General features: G+C 55.6%; 6 protein-coding genes across 6 annotated transcripts; 3 read left to right on the plus strand and 3 right to left on the minus strand.

Annotated features, from left to right (window-relative positions):
- Positions 1 to 3,386: 3,386 nt before the first annotated feature.
- Positions 3,387 to 4,996, plus strand: LTR77_008760 (uncharacterized protein; the record flags this gene model as incomplete). Its single annotated transcript, XM_064805990.1, has 2 exons — positions 3,387 to 3,889; positions 4,012 to 4,996. 2 exons carry the CDS (start codon positions 3,387 to 3,389, stop codon positions 4,994 to 4,996), a joined length of 1,488 nt encoding a protein of 495 aa, XP_064655849.1.
- Positions 4,997 to 5,264: 268 nt separating this feature from the next.
- LTR77_008761 (uncharacterized protein) lies at positions 5,265 to 6,083 on the plus strand (the record flags this gene model as incomplete). The annotated part of the gene is made up of 1 exon (XM_064805991.1): positions 5,265 to 6,083. The coding sequence occupies one exon, from the start codon at positions 5,265 to 5,267 to the stop codon at positions 6,081 to 6,083; it is 819 nt and encodes a 272-aa protein (XP_064655850.1).
- Positions 6,084 to 6,179: 96 nt separating this feature from the next.
- On the minus strand, positions 6,180 to 8,206 carry LTR77_008762 (uncharacterized protein; the record flags this gene model as incomplete). The annotated part of the gene is made up of 2 exons (XM_064805992.1): positions 6,180 to 7,854; positions 8,022 to 8,206. 2 exons carry the CDS (start codon positions 8,204 to 8,206, stop codon positions 6,180 to 6,182), a joined length of 1,860 nt encoding a protein of 619 aa, XP_064655851.1.
- Positions 8,207 to 8,567: 361 nt separating this feature from the next.
- LTR77_008763 (uncharacterized protein) lies at positions 8,568 to 9,670 on the minus strand (the record flags this gene model as incomplete). The annotated part of the gene is made up of 2 exons (XM_064805993.1): positions 8,568 to 9,259; positions 9,331 to 9,670. 2 exons carry the CDS (start codon positions 9,668 to 9,670, stop codon positions 8,568 to 8,570), a joined length of 1,032 nt encoding a protein of 343 aa, XP_064655852.1.
- Positions 9,671 to 10,254: 584 nt separating this feature from the next.
- Positions 10,255 to 12,230, minus strand: TIM50 (mitochondrial inner membrane protein required for protein import; the record flags this gene model as incomplete). The annotated part of the gene is made up of 2 exons (XM_064805994.1): positions 10,255 to 10,396; positions 10,456 to 12,230. 2 exons carry the CDS (start codon positions 12,228 to 12,230, stop codon positions 10,255 to 10,257), a joined length of 1,917 nt encoding a protein of 638 aa, XP_064655853.1.
- A 351-nt stretch (positions 12,231 to 12,581) lies between these two features.
- LTR77_008765 (uncharacterized protein) lies at positions 12,582 to 16,010 on the plus strand (the record flags this gene model as incomplete). The annotated part of the gene is made up of 2 exons (XM_064805995.1): positions 12,582 to 12,666; positions 12,769 to 16,010. 2 exons carry the CDS (start codon positions 12,582 to 12,584, stop codon positions 16,008 to 16,010), a joined length of 3,327 nt encoding a protein of 1,108 aa, XP_064655854.1.
- Between the last annotated feature and the right edge of the window lie 213 nt (positions 16,011 to 16,223).

The following is a 16,223-nucleotide window of genomic DNA, read 5'->3' on the forward strand; positions in this document are numbered from 1 at the left end:
CCGGAATAGACAGAGAGCTGAAGCATCGATTTTGGCAGCAAAGCGGAGAGCAATTCGGGGCAGAATGACTAGGCGATTACTCCGTGCCATGAAGCAATAATATAAAGCAAGCATTCTAAAGAGCACTGTAGATATTTGGAAGTAGTCCTTGGCAATTGAAAGGGTTGGCGAGACTCAGCGCTTGTAGGAAAGTGAATGCTTCGAGGATATCGATTGACTATGTACGGGAGGGCATATAGGCCTCTCAAATATGGTAACCAGAGTTAACATGAGAGTGATAAATCTGGATCAAACCAGGTCTCGGTCACATGGTGCAGGGCCATCACAAAACCCGTTTGATGTCCTTGCACGGAGAAAAGATGACGGCCGAGCTGTGCTTGCTGTCCGAAAGGAGAACGAACAGCGATCTGTGGTGGACGCTAGTCGCCACCGACAAACGCTGTCTTCGTCAGAGACTCAGAGTACTGCTCGACGATGCCGCCGAGGCCGGGATTACCGTGACTGCAACCCAGCTCGAAAGGGCGCCAGCTTGAACAGTTCACTTCTGGGATAGAACGTTTCGAAGGTATTTTGAAAACCTTGCGCTGTCTCAAAGCGACTTGCCTGGTGATGCGGTCGAAGTCGAAAACTATCGGATGCACATCAATGCGTGTGTCGAGAACAGCGTCGATCGCGGCGACGTGGTGGCGATCGATCGGATCCAAACGATGACACAATAGCAGGTGGCTTTCAAACGAAGGACCATGTTGAGCGTCGCATCTATGAATATGTCTCGCCTGTGTCGGTCGGTACCTCCTTCAAAGCTTCAGCTGGAAAACTAGATAAGTCAGCGGAGGTCTGGAACGCTGACGTGGCGAACGGACGATGAACTGAAAAGATGTTCAGATCTGTTCTGTTGTCCTCATGGCCAAGCTGTGGTATTCAAGCACAGCTTGTAGGACTTCTAAACCGTCTCTACCCACTGACCAGCAGCTCCAAAAAGGCACCAGCGGCTAGTAAAGTAGACACGGGGTGTTCATCAGGGAAAGGAGAAGAAGACTCGGGCACGGGCTTACCAGAGCTTAGTTGAGGACCTTCCCTCTTGAGACGCCTATGCTTTGATGTTTCCCAGTGAGGAACAGTGAGATTTGCATCAAATACAGATGTCTACTTCGCTTCGTCTGCGTTTTCAAGAAGGTTGTGGCGAGACAACATCTTCATCAAGCCGCCGTATGACTGATTACTAAGAGTGCAGCGTTATGGCGAAGGGCGGGGAGCAAGGGAAGCACCTTGTCGCATGGGTACTGGTGGCGGAAGAGACAGGTCGGAAGCTACAACGAAGTCAGCTCGTGCATGGTGTTGATTGAAAGAACAGCGGTGGTATGATGTGGGATCAGAAAGCTCTCGTCAGCAGCAGGTGGTGTGAAAGTGTAATGTAGTGGGTCATCATCTTGTCGAGAGAACGGAAGGCAAATGGTGATCACATACCGTAAATAAAGCTAGCGGAGGAAAGTCATATCGACGAGCGACTGTTGTAGAGCCACCGTCAGCGGCTGAACAGAGATGGAGCCTGATCAATACGAGTCTTGTCGTTGTGCTTTGGTCAGAGGCGGCCTTGTGTCTCCCAAAGTCTGTATTTTCGGAGCTTGATCATGCAGGCTCTAGCAGTATGTATCACCACTGATTGAAGCAGAGACGCCTGGGAAGCCGTACCGCTGCGCATAAGCGATGCAACGGATTGATCACGATCGATGGTATCCTGAATGTAGTTGCTGCATCGGTAGCTACTCTTCTATTTTGGCCGTGAGCTAGTCATCCGTGCTCTACTGCACAGATCAAGCATTTGCTGCTAGTCGACTGTGTGCTCATCTCCAGGCGAGGAAGGGCCGAGATGTATTGAGTGGTCGTGAGGAGAGCGAGCCAGCGAAGCACCGGCGTATTCAGTCTGTGCTATTGTATCAGCAGCTGAGCGGATGCAAAATGGCGACAAGGCAGTGAAACGGGTCGGTCGCTATCAGACGAACGAAGACCTAAATGGTTGCCTCTCATGTTTGAAGCATGGCGCTTCGTCGGGCAATAGATTGTCTCATCATGGAAGTGCTAAGGGGTGGTGCGAGAGGGGGTTGACTTATCTGCTGAAAGACGCCTGGTCGATGCCGCAGGTGTTGCACGTTGATGCAATTGGCTGTAGAAAGATGCTGCATGTGCGAAATTGCAGTCGTGTTGCTTAATGGGAAGGAGACGGCGTAAAAGTTCTTCGTGCTCGTCAAGGATGTAGCGAATTGAGGTGAGGCGGCGTTTCTCGCTGGCTAGGCGAGTGGCGGACAAGCAGCTCGGGCTGTTCTATTGTGGCATTGTCGATGCTGTCGACGGCGCTCGGTGCGTCTGAGGTGTCGCAGTCAATTAAAGTAGGGAATTACCGATAAATTGCGATCGCGGAACGTCGGATAAGGCAAGTGCTGAACGTGAAGTCTGGCAATGACTGCACGTGGATGAGTGCTGGGAACAGCGAGCCTCTGACGTTACGGCTTCTGCTGTTACGTACTGCAAGTCAGTGACGATGGGGTACGGGTGGCAAACCTGCTTGAATGGTTCGATTGAGCAGTCAGACTCAGCGTTGGTGAGGAGGCGTGGTGGTAGCAGGGTGTCGTAGCTCGGTCACTCTTCAACTTGAGAGGTTGGAAGGGGATGCATCGTTGCGCAGGCATTGTGAGACAACTCTGCTGGGTGGTGAGATGCGTAAACGATACTGCAAAGGTGTTCAAATGATTGATAGTAGTCTCGTCGGGAATGTCAATGAGGTCGTGTCACTGTTGCGATCTTGTGGGAGGCAGCAGAGGGAGAAGACTCAGAAGAGTGAGAGGCGCGCTAGCACGTATCAACAACAATGAAGCCTCATTGCAATGTTCTTGATCTCCAACGTCACCGAGACTGCTTCACGTCACCGTTATATTCTGTCGACAACCACAGGAGCCACAGAACCAATCTCACCACAACACTCTCACCACAGCCTAGAAGAAGTGAAAATTAACCTTCTCCAAGACAGGATCAAGTGCTACGTGGTGCTTCGAGAGGCTATCGAGCTTCGGGACAGCTCGAGAGATCTCGAAAGCCTCTTGTGCTTCAGTCGACTCTCCAACGCAGAATGAAGCACCTTGAAAAGCTTAGGGGTGCTCTCGTCTTCTTCCCGTACCAGAGAAGCTTGCCAGTCCTCTCTATGGCTCCTCCCTCGATTACATGGGTTCTCCAGAGCAAAGATAGATGCTATGCGGTCCGATAAGTTGTTCTCATTTAGTTCTATATTTGAGACAACTGCTAACCATTTGGGCCGACTTTAGACTCTTCGAAACGACATTCGGGATGCTGCGTTCGGTATACCTGAGCATGACAGGTGGAAAATATACGGCATGAATGAGGTCCATTTCACATTTGCATCACTCACCAATTTAGTAATTCACATTGGGGGTTGGCTCATCTCTCGGACACGGCATTTTGCAGGATGGCATCTGATCGTGAAAGCCATCGAAGATCGTGCTCAGTCTCAGTTGAGCATGATCGGAGAGCTGGGGCGTGATGTCGGTTTGAAACCCGGGTTCAGAGCAGCACGATCGACCGGCATGCCATCAGGCGCAATGCGGGCTGGTTTCGGAGACAGTATCAGCGTCCATCCGACGGCAACTGGCACGCCGAACGTGCTGTTCGATCATAGACCATCAGGGCAGCTCGACAAGATGAGGCTACGGTATGGTGAGGCGCAAGTAGCGCAAGCCTCCAACACATGCTACAAGATGTGTCAAGAGGAGTCGGACAGGGTTTACGGGGTGACGAAAAACTACGGTGATGCAGCGGTTACCTTCCAAGCGACCGCGGCAAAGCAGAACAGCTTGTTCGTCACCCTGTCGCAGCCTTGGTAAGTCATCATCTCCGGGATCTTCTCACGAATGCCGCCACGGCAGCGAGTGCAAGACCGAGCACGAGTACTAACGATGGTGGAGAAACAGTTGAGGGCGGACCTGCCTACCTCAGCTCTAGCGGCGCCAAGACCCGTCCCTCTGCCGACTTCACCTCTTCTCGGCCGCCAGGTCTGCCTCCCACCAACCTCTCACTTCTACAAGATGCGCTTACGATGGCGGAGAAGGCGCCAGCAGCTCGCGCGCAAACCATAAAGCAGGCCAAAGCGGCATTCAAAAAGCGCGGCAGACCCTCCCTCTCCGAACGCGAGAAGAAGCAGCTTGAGCGGTCCATCGAGCTCGACAGGAGGGCATGGCGTGTTCGGGAGTCGGAGAAGCGGAGGTCAGAGGCTGTCAAGAAGAAGGCGGAGAAGGACAAGAAGGACAAGGAAGCCAGTCTGAAGGCACAGTTGGGCAGCCAGCGAAGGTTCGACCGATTTGGGTACAAGAGCAGCCAGATGCATTTAGGCGCCTTCCTTCACGGCAACCGTACCGCAAGCACCACGACCAAGAGCCACATGAATCTCACGACAGAAGTGACAGCTGACGACAGCTTTGGCGACAGTGGACTGGACGACGAGACTCTACTTGACGCTCTCGAAAGCGCAAAGGCAGCACAAACAAGCGAACAGCCTTCCCGCGCGTCGCCAGCACCAGAGGATCTAGACCATATCAGGCTGACTACGCTGGCTGTAAAGGTTCCACAGACTACCCAAGTTCAAGCCGCTCCAGACGATCTGGCATACTTCTTCGACGAGCTCGGCAGCAGCACCCAAATCGCACGAGAGCTCACAGCAGATGAGCCCGGCGAGAAGACTACGACCAAATCCTTGTCCTTCAGCTCTGATGATTTTGGCCTGACGATGGACGACATCGAAGAAATGGAGTCAGCAGAAAAGCACACCAAAGCCGAGCAAGACCGAAAGCTCATGCCGCCGCCCTCCTTCATTCCGACCAAGGCCACAAAATCGAGTGTGCCAGCTCCGATGAGCCATGACTTCTCCCAAGAAGATCTGGAATGTCTGGCAGACTACGACATTCAGCTCACGCAGGCCGAACCAGGCTGAGAACAACCCACTCTCGGGACTACAAGAATCATCGCACATCATCCTTTGCATCCAGCGACTTGGTATAATCTACCATCATCTTCACATTATGCAGCGGCATCCACTGGAGACCGCATCCATGAGAAGACGCATCGCAAATATCATTGTTTTCAAACTTCCACATCCGGAATGGTTCATCTCCTGATACCGAGAACAAAGCGGCCTTGGCATGCATCTCACCTCGACTGTATCATGCAACATCCATCATCCTATACTCTTTTCACGCAGCATGGCTTCAATACTGTCCGCAGACGAGTACAACGACATCATCCACATCAACCGACCGGTCAAGACCAGACCCGGCCAAGTATTCATCTCCGCAGACTCCCCAGCCCAAATCCTCCAGATCTGCCGAGAGCAGACACTCGCGCAAGGACGCATACTCTACGAAGTTCACGACACCGGCTCTCCGATAGTCGTAGGCTACATCGTACCGAATGCAGTCTCGCAACTCGCGGCCAACCACAAGGATGGCGTAAACCTCCGAAGCTGGGACAACTACAACTTTGACCAACAGAGGAAGCTGAGACGAGCACATTGGCAGCTGCGAAAGCAGTTTCCGCGACTACCTGCAATCGCCGCAAAAGACATTGCGCAGCAAGTGGTCAGCGAGGGTTGGACGGATGACAAGCAGGAATTAGAGATCACAGTGGCAAAATATGCTTTGCAAGAGTGGACCAGCTTTGAATTCAGACTTGAAGCACTTGTCGTCAAATTACCAGCATTGCCCGATGCAAGCACCATCGGCGCCGACGAGTTCGACAAAGCGAAGGCTGAACGTGACCAAGAGATTCTGCGACTGGCAAAACAGGTCTTCCGACAGGTCAAGCCGCGCTTTCGGGAGGTGTTGCGATCTTGGCTGCCTGTACACACAGGTCATCGGGAGCTTTCGGCATTGTATCGAAGACGTAAGGTCGCTGCTACTGCCGCCAGAGAGGAGACGGTTGGACTGAGAAGTCTCAGCATGCCCGCGGGAATTGGACTGATGCATCATGGTGGGATGGAGACTATTGCGAATATCATGCTGCATGCGGATGTCTTCACTTGAGCAACAATTCAACCGCTGATCAGAAACGGCATGGCCGAAAGATTAGAACAAATGAAACAATACTGCAGCAAGGCTGTCTACCTCTCCATGCCCACCTCACTTCCCCTTCCAAACATTCGCCTTCTGCGGCCCTTCATTACTAATCACATTTCCGCCCTTACAACTCTTATAATGCACCTTCGGCTGCTTCCTGAAGAAATCATCATACTTCGCGTCCATCGCCTGCTCAACATTATTCACCGTATCCTTTGGAAAAATCTGATCCCACGGCTTCCTGCACGCCTCCTTCTTACACCCTTTCAACACCAACAGCAACGTATCCAGTCTCGCGACCAGCTGTGGCAAAGGTCGCTTCCAATACTTCGGCGCCCCAGCGATGGCTTTGGGCAGGAGCAAATTGTGCATCTGAGCGTAGTCGGAGCTCATATCGTAGAACTCCTTGCTATTGTCGCACCACACGCTGTAAAGCGCGGAGAAGTTATCATCCGGGTTCCAGATCCGCAGCGCCTTGTACGTGTTGTTGAAATACAGTTGGCCGCTCTCCTCGCCTCTATACCCGTTGGGCGCGAACCCGCCGTCCCAGAACTCAACCTGCACGTGCTCGTTTTTCCGCTGGCTCTTGAAGTCATTCGCTGTGTAGGCGATGGGACCGCCGTCGAAGTCCGGACGCAGCGGGACGCCGAGCATTTCCAAGATCGTGGGGGCCATATCTGTGTGGTGGTTCGCGACGGTGGAGACGACGCCTTTGGCGACGTTAGGACCGCGGATGAGGAGGGGCACGTTGATGTCTTCTTCGTAAGGGCAGCGTTTGCCGGGTTTGAGCCGGTGGTTGCCGATGTGGAAGCCGTTGTCGGAGGTGTAGATGATGTAGGTATTGTCGAAAATGTCGTATTTCTTCAGCTTGTCGATGATGTCGCCGACGACTTCGTCGATGCCCGCGAGGTTCTGGAGGCGGCCGACGTGGACTTCGTCGCCGGATTTGACGTCGGCTTTGCTGAGTTTGGGCAGGCCGCGGATCCAGGAGTTGCCGCTGGGGGTGTCCGGGTTGAAGTTGGGGCGGCGGGGAGAGACTTGGTTGAGAAATTTGCCCTTTTGGCTGGCTGGGGGTGGTGGTGCTCCTGAGCCTGCTGCGACGCCCATGTGCGGTGCTACTGTGGCGATCATCATGAAGAATTGGTCTTTGTTTTTGCCTAGGTTGTCCAACCATCCGAGCGCCTTCTCTGCGTTGACATGGGTGGTGTGCACGCCGGGGTACGCCTTGACCTTGTCGGTATACCCGTTCGTCCAGTGGGAGTTGAAGTAGTTGTAAGTCCAAGGATCAATCAGAAAGCTACTATCATGCCATCCCTTCGGATGAGCAGGCCTATCGAAGTTATTGTTGCTGTATCCATTCATCAGCTTCCCAGCATAGAAAGTCTTGATGCCCGAAGTATTGATCCAGACAGGGAGCCAGTTGTCGTTGTGACCCTCCGACATGAACTTCGACCAGCCGCCGTAGGGTGGAGTGAGGGTAGTGACGTTAGTGTTATGGGCCGCTCTGCCAGTCAAGAAGTTGACACGAGATGGGCAACACCATGCTACGGTGCAGTAGTGCTTGTTGTAGGTGACGCCCTGCTTGCCGATCTGGTTGACGACGTTGGGCTGGACGGAGAGGGAGTCGAGGAGCATGTCCTGGTCGTCGGCCAGGATGACGATCACATTTGGCTTTTTCGCTTTGGGAGTGGCTGCGAGGCCTACCTCGGCCAAGCGGAGGAGGAGTAGCGAACGCACGCTGGCGGGCGGTAGTCAGCCCTCTCGAAGCGAGGTAGAGCGAGTAAGCTGTGCCGTCTCGTGCTGGGAGCAGGAAGTGCGAACGGATCAGCCGAGCGATGAGCCTGGCACATACGTCCCGTTTGTTTGTACACCAAGACAGGCCGAGGGTTAAAGGAGTGTCGTCACCCGCCACAGCGGCAACATACAATGCCTTCTTTGTCCCAGCAACAGCCCGGAATCGGCCATGTGGCAACGGACGGCATTGAAGTAGACATTGCTGGCTGCCCAAGAGTCGCTAAAGAGCGCAAGTAGTGGTGTCTCCTTGTTTTGGCTTCGATTTCGGGCTTCTTGATCGTCCTATTCCAGTCCATACTGTCGTGCGCTCTTGGTGATGCTCGTGAAGGGTGTCGGACGTTGTGATCTAAAATCGATGTTACAATAGATGAAGAAGGAATGTGCCCACATCTAGAGAACAGAGCCGCATTCCAGCTGTTTCAGGACTCTCAGGTAACGGCCGGAGTCATTCGCAGTCCAGAAAGCACTGCTGAAGTAGCGAAGAAGCTGAACTGACACTCCATCCTTGTACTCACAATTAGCAAAGAAACCCAGACGTACTTCACCTCGACGATCCCGGCCCAACAACACCGCAATCGGGACTCACAAACAGACTACCTTACCGCAAGCAGAGGACTCGTGCCAGGAGGCTAATCTCCAAACCTCTGGATTGCCCTTCTACGAACCCACACCCGGCGTATCTGATATCTTGAAAATGTACTTGACAGCGCTCGCCCTCCCCTCCTTCAACCCCTCCAGTCCCTTCTGCACCCCCTCAAGGCCCCCCTCCACAACCTCATACGGCTGCGCCCTGAACCACCCCTCCGCCAAACCCTTACTAATATACCTGAAGTAAACATACCCGAACTCTTTAAGGTCGTCAGGAGTCCCATGCACATCCCCCACCCTTGTAACGCTCTTCTCGATCCCGGCGGGGAGATCGTCGTATTTCTTCCCCGGAAGCACGAAAGTGATTTTTCCTGTGGTGTGGGAGAGGACTTGGGCGATGTTCTGGTAGGAGCCTTTTTCTGAGACGGCGTCGTAGGCGTGTTCGAGTTTCTTGCCTCCCAACGCCTTTTTCAGGTCCTCAACCACCTTTGCGTCTTCTTGTCGGTAGTCGACGATGGTGTCGCCTTTGCTCCGGTCGAGCAGGGGTTCGATGTGCTTCGCCGCGCGCCCGGCGACGCAGATGAGAGGGTGGAGGTTCGATTTCAGCGCGAATTGGAGGGTATAATATCCCACTGCCGAGCTTGCGCCGTAGATCAATAGAGGAGTGGGATTGGGGTTCGGGAGGAAAGGAGCGGGCAGGCGGAGTTTGGCATAGAGGCCGCAGGCGGCTGTCATGGCTGCTAGGGGGATGGCTGCGCCTTCTATTCGTCACACAAGACCAAAATCAGCAAGATCTTAAGATGGGGATGGGGGAAGGGAGGGAAGGACGTACCCTCGAAGCTAACATTCTCCGGCAGCAAAAACGTAGTACTCTCCCAACTAACCGCATACTCCGCATAACTCCCCCCCGGCGCCATCATCTCATGAAACGCCCCCACGCGATCCCCCTTCCGAAACTCCCTCACCCCCTCGCCGACTTCATGCACCACCCCGGAAACGTCATCGCCCTGGTTGACGGGCGGTTTGTCGCTCATCCATTCGGGCCGCTTCCAGTCTTTCGGGTTGCTGCCGGAGAAGACGACTTTGGTGACGATTTGGTTGGGGCCGGGGCGGGGGATGGGGGAGTCGGTTATGGTAACGATGGGGCCGGCGGAGACGAGGGCTTCTTTCATGGTGGAGGCGGAGCGGGTGGGGGTGAGGTGGGTGGTTAGGGTTGTGAGGCGGCGGGTTGCTTGGTTGAGGAGGGATGTCATGGAGAGTATGAGGAGATGATGCAAAGAGAGGTTTACACTTGGCCTACGGTAGATGGAGAGACGTTGGTTCGGGGATGTTTAGCTGTTTGGAGAGCAGAGGGACTGCCGAAGCTCGTGATGAGGAGCTGAGGACGTCATGTTGCTGCCGAGGTCGCTATCACGCATTGATCCTTTCACCGCTTGCATGCCAGTTGCCATTCGTATGGTTTCGTAATGTCGGAGGTTTGGTGTAAGTTGGTTCGAAGACACAACAGACGAGGTGAAGGACGACGGGAAGTCAAAAAGATGAGGTCGCGCCTCCAACAGCTGACGTCCGCACGGGCCCGAGAACGGATGAAGTCCAATTTGCACAAAATACATATACATATCTTTTCTACACTTGTACCATCCCTTAGGCACACGATTCCCTCTTGCCCACCCCGCTAGATGCAACCGAAAAGTCCAGAGAGGAGAAACAAATACCCTATCCACCTTCATCTTCTTCACCTATCGGCTCCGATCACTCACTTACTCCCCCCAAACCAACTCGTAGCCGACTGCTTCATATCCCGCATCTGCGCCTCCATCATCTTCTTCTGCTCCTCCTCTTCTTCCTTCAGCCACTGCTCGCCGTGCTCGCGGATCTGCTTTTCGAGGAACTCGTACCTGTCACAATCCATTAGTTCTCCTTCTCCCCTTTCATCTCCAATTAACGATACACTCACTGCTTCTGCCCCTGCTCCCGAATCTGATCACTCAACATCTTCCCCTGCGCCAACCCCTCGGCCACACTCTGCCCATCCCCCAACACCATCCCCCCCTGCGGCGTCCCCTTCAACCCAAAAGCCCCCGCCAAACTGCCCAAACTCCTCTTCGGCCGATTCCCCCTCTCCTGCTCCAGCTGCGCGTGGAATTTCTCTCGCGCAATCTGCTCTCTTCGCGCGAATTCCTCGGGGATCGACTGGCCGGCGAAGGATTTGAGCACCGGACGCACGTCTTCGGTGCCCATGGTAGCGACATACTCGAGGAAGGGAATGAGGGCGACGAGGTCGGCGGTGTGCGGGTCCTTGGGGTCGCCGGACCATTTGGGGAGCACGATGGCGTTTTCCGGCTGGTTCTTGACGTGCGGGGCGTGGGTGTCGATGATCAGGGTCTTACTCAAATCGCGGTTGAGGTAGGCAAGGTCCTTGACGTACTCGCCGCTTTCGTATTTGGTTGCTTCGCGCCCGAGCGGCCACATGATGAAGTGGAAGGGGTCGAGTTTCTTGACCACGGGGTCGGCCATCGCAATGGGCACGGAGGTGAAGAGCACCAGTTCGTAGTATTGGGACAGGTAGCGGATGAAGTAGTCGATGCCCGGGCGTTTGGCGGTGCGGTAGCCGTGCTCGCGCGACCAGGTGGAATGAATCATCAGGTCTTCGAGGGAGAGGACGAGGGTGAAGGGTTGGCGTTGCGCGGCGGGGACTTCGGGGAGGAGTTTGGGGAAGGACGGTTCGGTGTAGTAGCCCAATCTGTCGCCAAACCGGGCGCGGATGCGAGCGTACATTTTGGAAGGAGTCCAGTCATAGGCGTCGTCGGTGGCGAGGTGAGTGGGGAGCTCCTCGTCGGCGGTGTAGGGGCGGGATAGGTATGCGCCGGCGCCAACCACGCCGAGGAGGATGCCGCCATAGAGGTAGTTGGCCATGCGGGCTCGTCGGCGGTCGAGAGAGGTTTCGTAGGCGCTGCGGTCGTAGTCGCGCTCGCCTCTGTCTTTTTGCTGCTGGTTCTCGGATTCGAATGTGAGGTCCGTCTCCGGCGCGGGATCGGAGGTAGTGTCTCGTGCCTGCTTCTTGCCTTGGCCATACTCGAAGTCAAAGGTGCTGGGTATGCCTTGCCGTAGATCTGGCAGCGGTCCTGAAGGTTCTTCCGACTCGGGAGGTTGTGCTTGGTTCTCAGCCTCGCCTTGCGCTTCATGTGCAGCTTCTCGCACGCCGCCAGGCTGCGGCTCATCTGTGTCCGTCTTTTGCGCCATGGGCTCCATCGGAGAAGCATCTGCTTCTAGTGGGCCGTCCTGACGTGGTGGCGGCGGCTGCTCTACCGGCCTCGAGCCATCCACAGGTGTCGCCGCGCTCTTCTGCGTGGTAGTCGATGGCCCAGCATTCACTGCCCTCCCTGCACTCGCACCTCCCGCTGCCGCAGCTCCAGCTCCTGAGACGGTGGTAGCCCCCGGCCTTTCGTCGAACTTGATACCATCTTGCGGCTTCCAGGTCTTGTCCTTGGGAAAGCTGGTGCCCGGTGATGTCTGCCTCGCTGGTCCTGTCGCTCGCGGTGGTGGAGGAGGGGGAGCTCGCTTCGGCTTTGCGCCTGCTGGTGGTGGAGGCGGAGGTGACCGAGGAGGTTTCGAGGCAAACGACTGTATCCGTAAAGATGTGCTGGCTATTATGGGCGATGCATGGCGGAGATATGAGCTGGCGGAGGTGGTCGAGGGCCGGATGGCTCGCAGCGCTGCTCGAGGCAGCATTGTGTGGATTGGTTGATGTGGTATTACTTCTTCTTATCGCATCCAGCTCATCATGCTAGCGACACAATATCAATGATAACAGTCTTCAGGTCGAGGGCTATTCTTTGTTAATCTCAGGTCCTCTTCCTGGATGCTTTGCGGAGAAGGCGTCTCCTTTCGGAAGCGTCGCCGTTAACGAATCATTTCATTAAGGCTCAATCAATATTTTAATTAATCCTCCGACCAACCAAGAGGCTACGGTTCCTGCTTACCACCATACCAACGTCTTCCCGTATATGTTTCGAGAGCGCATGTACAGTCATTGGATAGTCGGGCATACATTGAAGACAACCGCAATACGAGGAGGCCCCAATGACCGCCGATGACCCTGCTCGCATGCTTGCGCCGACCGGCCTCGACGACACCATGGCCAGTCCTCGCATATATCCTTTTCACGGTATTGTGTTGGGCGACAGGAGGATATGGCATGACAGATGATACCATAGCGACTCTGAGGTACTCATCACAACAATCTTACTCAAATCGCATGCTCATATAGACCATAGACAAGACACACGCGACCTCTTCTACCATGGCTTCACCAACTACATGAAGCATGCCTTTCCCGAGGACGAAGTCAAGCCATTGTCCTGCAAGCCCCTAACCCGCAATCGCGACAACCCTGCCGACATTGGGCGCAACGATGTACTGGGCAACTACAGCTTGACACTGATCGATTCGCTTTCGACACTCGCAATCCTCGCATCTGGCAAGGAAGATGGAAAGGACGGTCATAATGCTCTCCACGACTTCCAAGACGGAGTGAAGTCTTTGGTCCACCATTACGGAGACGGACATCATGGGAGCTGCGGGAAGAGAGCATGCGCCTTTGACCTTGACAGCAAGGTCCAGGTCTTTGAGACCAACATCCGAGGCGTAGGAGGGCTACTTTCAGCACATCTGTTCGCAGTTGGGGATCTGCCAATCCGTGGATATCAGTCAACATGGGCGGAGCGAAAAGACGGGACAGAAGCCATCTTCTGGAACCACAACCGCTTCGTCTACGATGGACAACTTTTGCGCCTGGCGTACGATCTGGCAACACGCCTGCTTCCGGCTTTCAGGACCGAGACCGGTCTGCCGTACCCGAGAGTGAATCTGCGGCACGGCATACCTTTCTACAAGAACGCAGAGGACGGGGTGTGTCGACTGGACGGCTCCTCCACGAATCCGAGGGAGATCACCGAGACCTGCGCGGCTGGAGCTGGAAGTCTGGTACTTGAGTTCACTACATTGAGTCGTTTGACTGGCGACGATATGTTCGAGAAGCTGGCAAAGCAAGCTTTCTGGTTGGTGTGGGACCGCCGCAGCTCCATCAATCTGGTCGCAGGTGGCATTGACGCGGAGAGCGCACAGTGGATTATGCCACCCTTGTCTGGCATTGGAGCGGGCATTGACAGCTTTTTCGAATACGCGCTGAAATCCTACATCCTACTCTCCGGCGCCTCGCCACTGCAGTACGACGACGACCAAGAAGAGGAGGTATTTCCAGCTCACTTCGACGACCCGAACGCCTACCTCGACGTCTGGACCACTTCCCACGACGCCATCAATCACCACATCCTGCGCTCTTCTTGGATCGCGACGCACCCGTACCACGGCCAATCTGACTTCCTCACCGGCGCTCCCCGCTACAATTGGATCGACAACCTGTCCGCCTACTTTCCCGGTCTGCTCACACTGTCCGGCCACCTCGACGAAGCCATCGAGTCTCACCTCCTTTTTACTGCCCTCTGGACTCGCTACTCCGCTCTCCCCGAGCGCTGGCACATCACACCGAACGGCGGCTTCGTGGACAACAACTTCCGCCACTGGGCTGGCCGACCAGAATTCATTGAAAGTACGTGGTACTTGTACCGCGCCACGAAGGATCCATGGCTGCTCAGCGTCGGCGAGATGGTCTTGCGGGATGTGAGAAGAAGATGCTGGGCCAAATGCGGATGGGCGAGCTTGCGGGACGTACTCGCTAACGACGACTTTGGCGAAGGCGGGAAGAATGATGCTCGGAGTGACCGCATGGAGAGTTTCTTCCTTGGTGAGACGGCGAAGTATATGTACCTGCTTTTCGACGACGACCACCCGCTGAACGGGAACGGTGTCGATGGCATGGTGTTCAGCACTGAGGGCCACCCGCTACTGATACCCCGCCGGTACCGCGGAAAGCCAGACAGCCCTTCTGCCTCCACGCAATCTTCGAGTGACCCTGCCACACCAGCACCGACCTGCGACGTCCCTCCTTCACCCCTCCCCCTCACAATCTCCAACATCGCCGCCCGCCCCAACCTCTTCCACCCCTCCGCCCTCACGAACCTCCACAACGTCCCCATCAATCCCGCCCGCTCCTCCCCACTCCTCCCGCCCTCGCCTAACAACCCCAGCATCTCCGCCTCCGACATCCGGAGCCCGACAAACTACACCTTCTACCCCTGGACCCTCACCTCGGACCTCATCCCACCCATGGGCTTCAGCCGACCGATCTGGAAAGCCGTCAGCAGCACCCTCACTTTCCCGGACCTCGCCGCCGCTGTCCAAGGAGAAGGCGCAACACAACCACCAAAAGGCATCGTCCCGCTCGGTGCGCTGCAGAAGGTCGCAGAAGGGATTCTGGTGAATAGTCTGAGTAACGTGCGGTTCGATATGGTGCAAGAGCCTGCGTTCCTCTCCTTCCCTGACGGGGCTGGAGTAATGGAAGTGAGGGATTGGAGGGTCAGTGGGATTGCGAACTGGGCGCTCGGAAGGGATGAGAGGGTTTTGGTGAGAGAGGGGGCGATGGAGGGGTTGGGGCTGGCGGCGGGGGGTGGGGAGCATTTTAGACGGGTGCGGGATTTGGAGTGGGTGGATTTGGTTTTGGATGTGCCTGTGTTGCCGCCTACGGGAGAGGTGGGGAGAGGTGCAAAGGAGAAGGCAGACGAAGAGCTGGACATGGAGGTTGAATTGAGCGACGACGAAAACGACAATACCGCCAACGCAACCCTAGAAACCCTCTGGTCCGAAGTCGAACGCCTCGCCTCCAACCTCCTCTCCGACCTCGGCCTCGACATCGACATCTCCCCCCCCACCAATCCTCCTTCCCACCCCGATACCTCCTCAAAGGTCCCCTCAACCCCCACACCGCCCGCCACCCTAAAACGCACCCTCATCCCCGCCATCCTCCCCACCGGGCCCGGCGCCGCCCCGCTCCCCCCCTCCCTCGAACTCACCGACCTCCTCGCTACCCCGCTCTCCGCACTCCCCCTGTCCAGCGAGAAGATCTTCTTCCTCGACTCAACGCTCTGCACGCACATCCTCCCCGGCACTATTGCAAGGAAGTACAGCGTGCTGGTGATACGGAGGGGCGGGTGCAGTTTTGGGGAGAAGTTGGCGAATATCCCCGTTATACCCTCGGGTGGTAAAGATGGGTTAAGGCTGGTGGTTGTGCTGGACGATGGCAGCTCAGAGGGCTTAGGGCTTATCCGCCCACTTCTAGACGAAATCCAGCGCTCGCCCAAGGGGCTGGTGAGGCGGGAGGGGTTGGGTATGGTTTTGGTTGGTGCTGCGGCGGAAGAGGCGCTGAGGGCTGTGGCCGGGGGTGGGGGGTGGGATGATGGGGGTGGGGAGATGGTGGAGATGGAGCGGAAGGAGGGAGGAAGGGGAAAACTGGGGGATAAGGAAGGAAAGGTGGAGGGGAGGAGCATGGGTGTGAAGAGGAGGTATTGGTTTGAGAGTCAGGGGGTAAGGATTGGGAATTTGGTTATGCTGTGATGACTCGAGGGTGATGCATGCGGTGCTTGAGACCTTGATGGAGTGAGCAGGGCAGCAGTGGGAAGGGCGTTTCGGTAGAATTGGGTCGATACCCGGGAATGCTTTTTACGTACGCACAATTCACTGCTTCGAAAGCAGCTGACAAGGGTTCCTGAGGATTGGTTTGAACTTGATGAGCTGATCTTAGCAGATGCTGCCTTCCGCCGGCACGAC

Source organism: Saxophila tyrrhenica (assembly GCF_035928015.1).
Source record: "Saxophila tyrrhenica strain CCFEE 5935 chromosome Unknown scaffold_15, whole genome shotgun sequence".
NCBI lineage: Eukaryota > Fungi > Ascomycota > Dothideomycetes > Mycosphaerellales > Extremaceae > Saxophila > Saxophila tyrrhenica.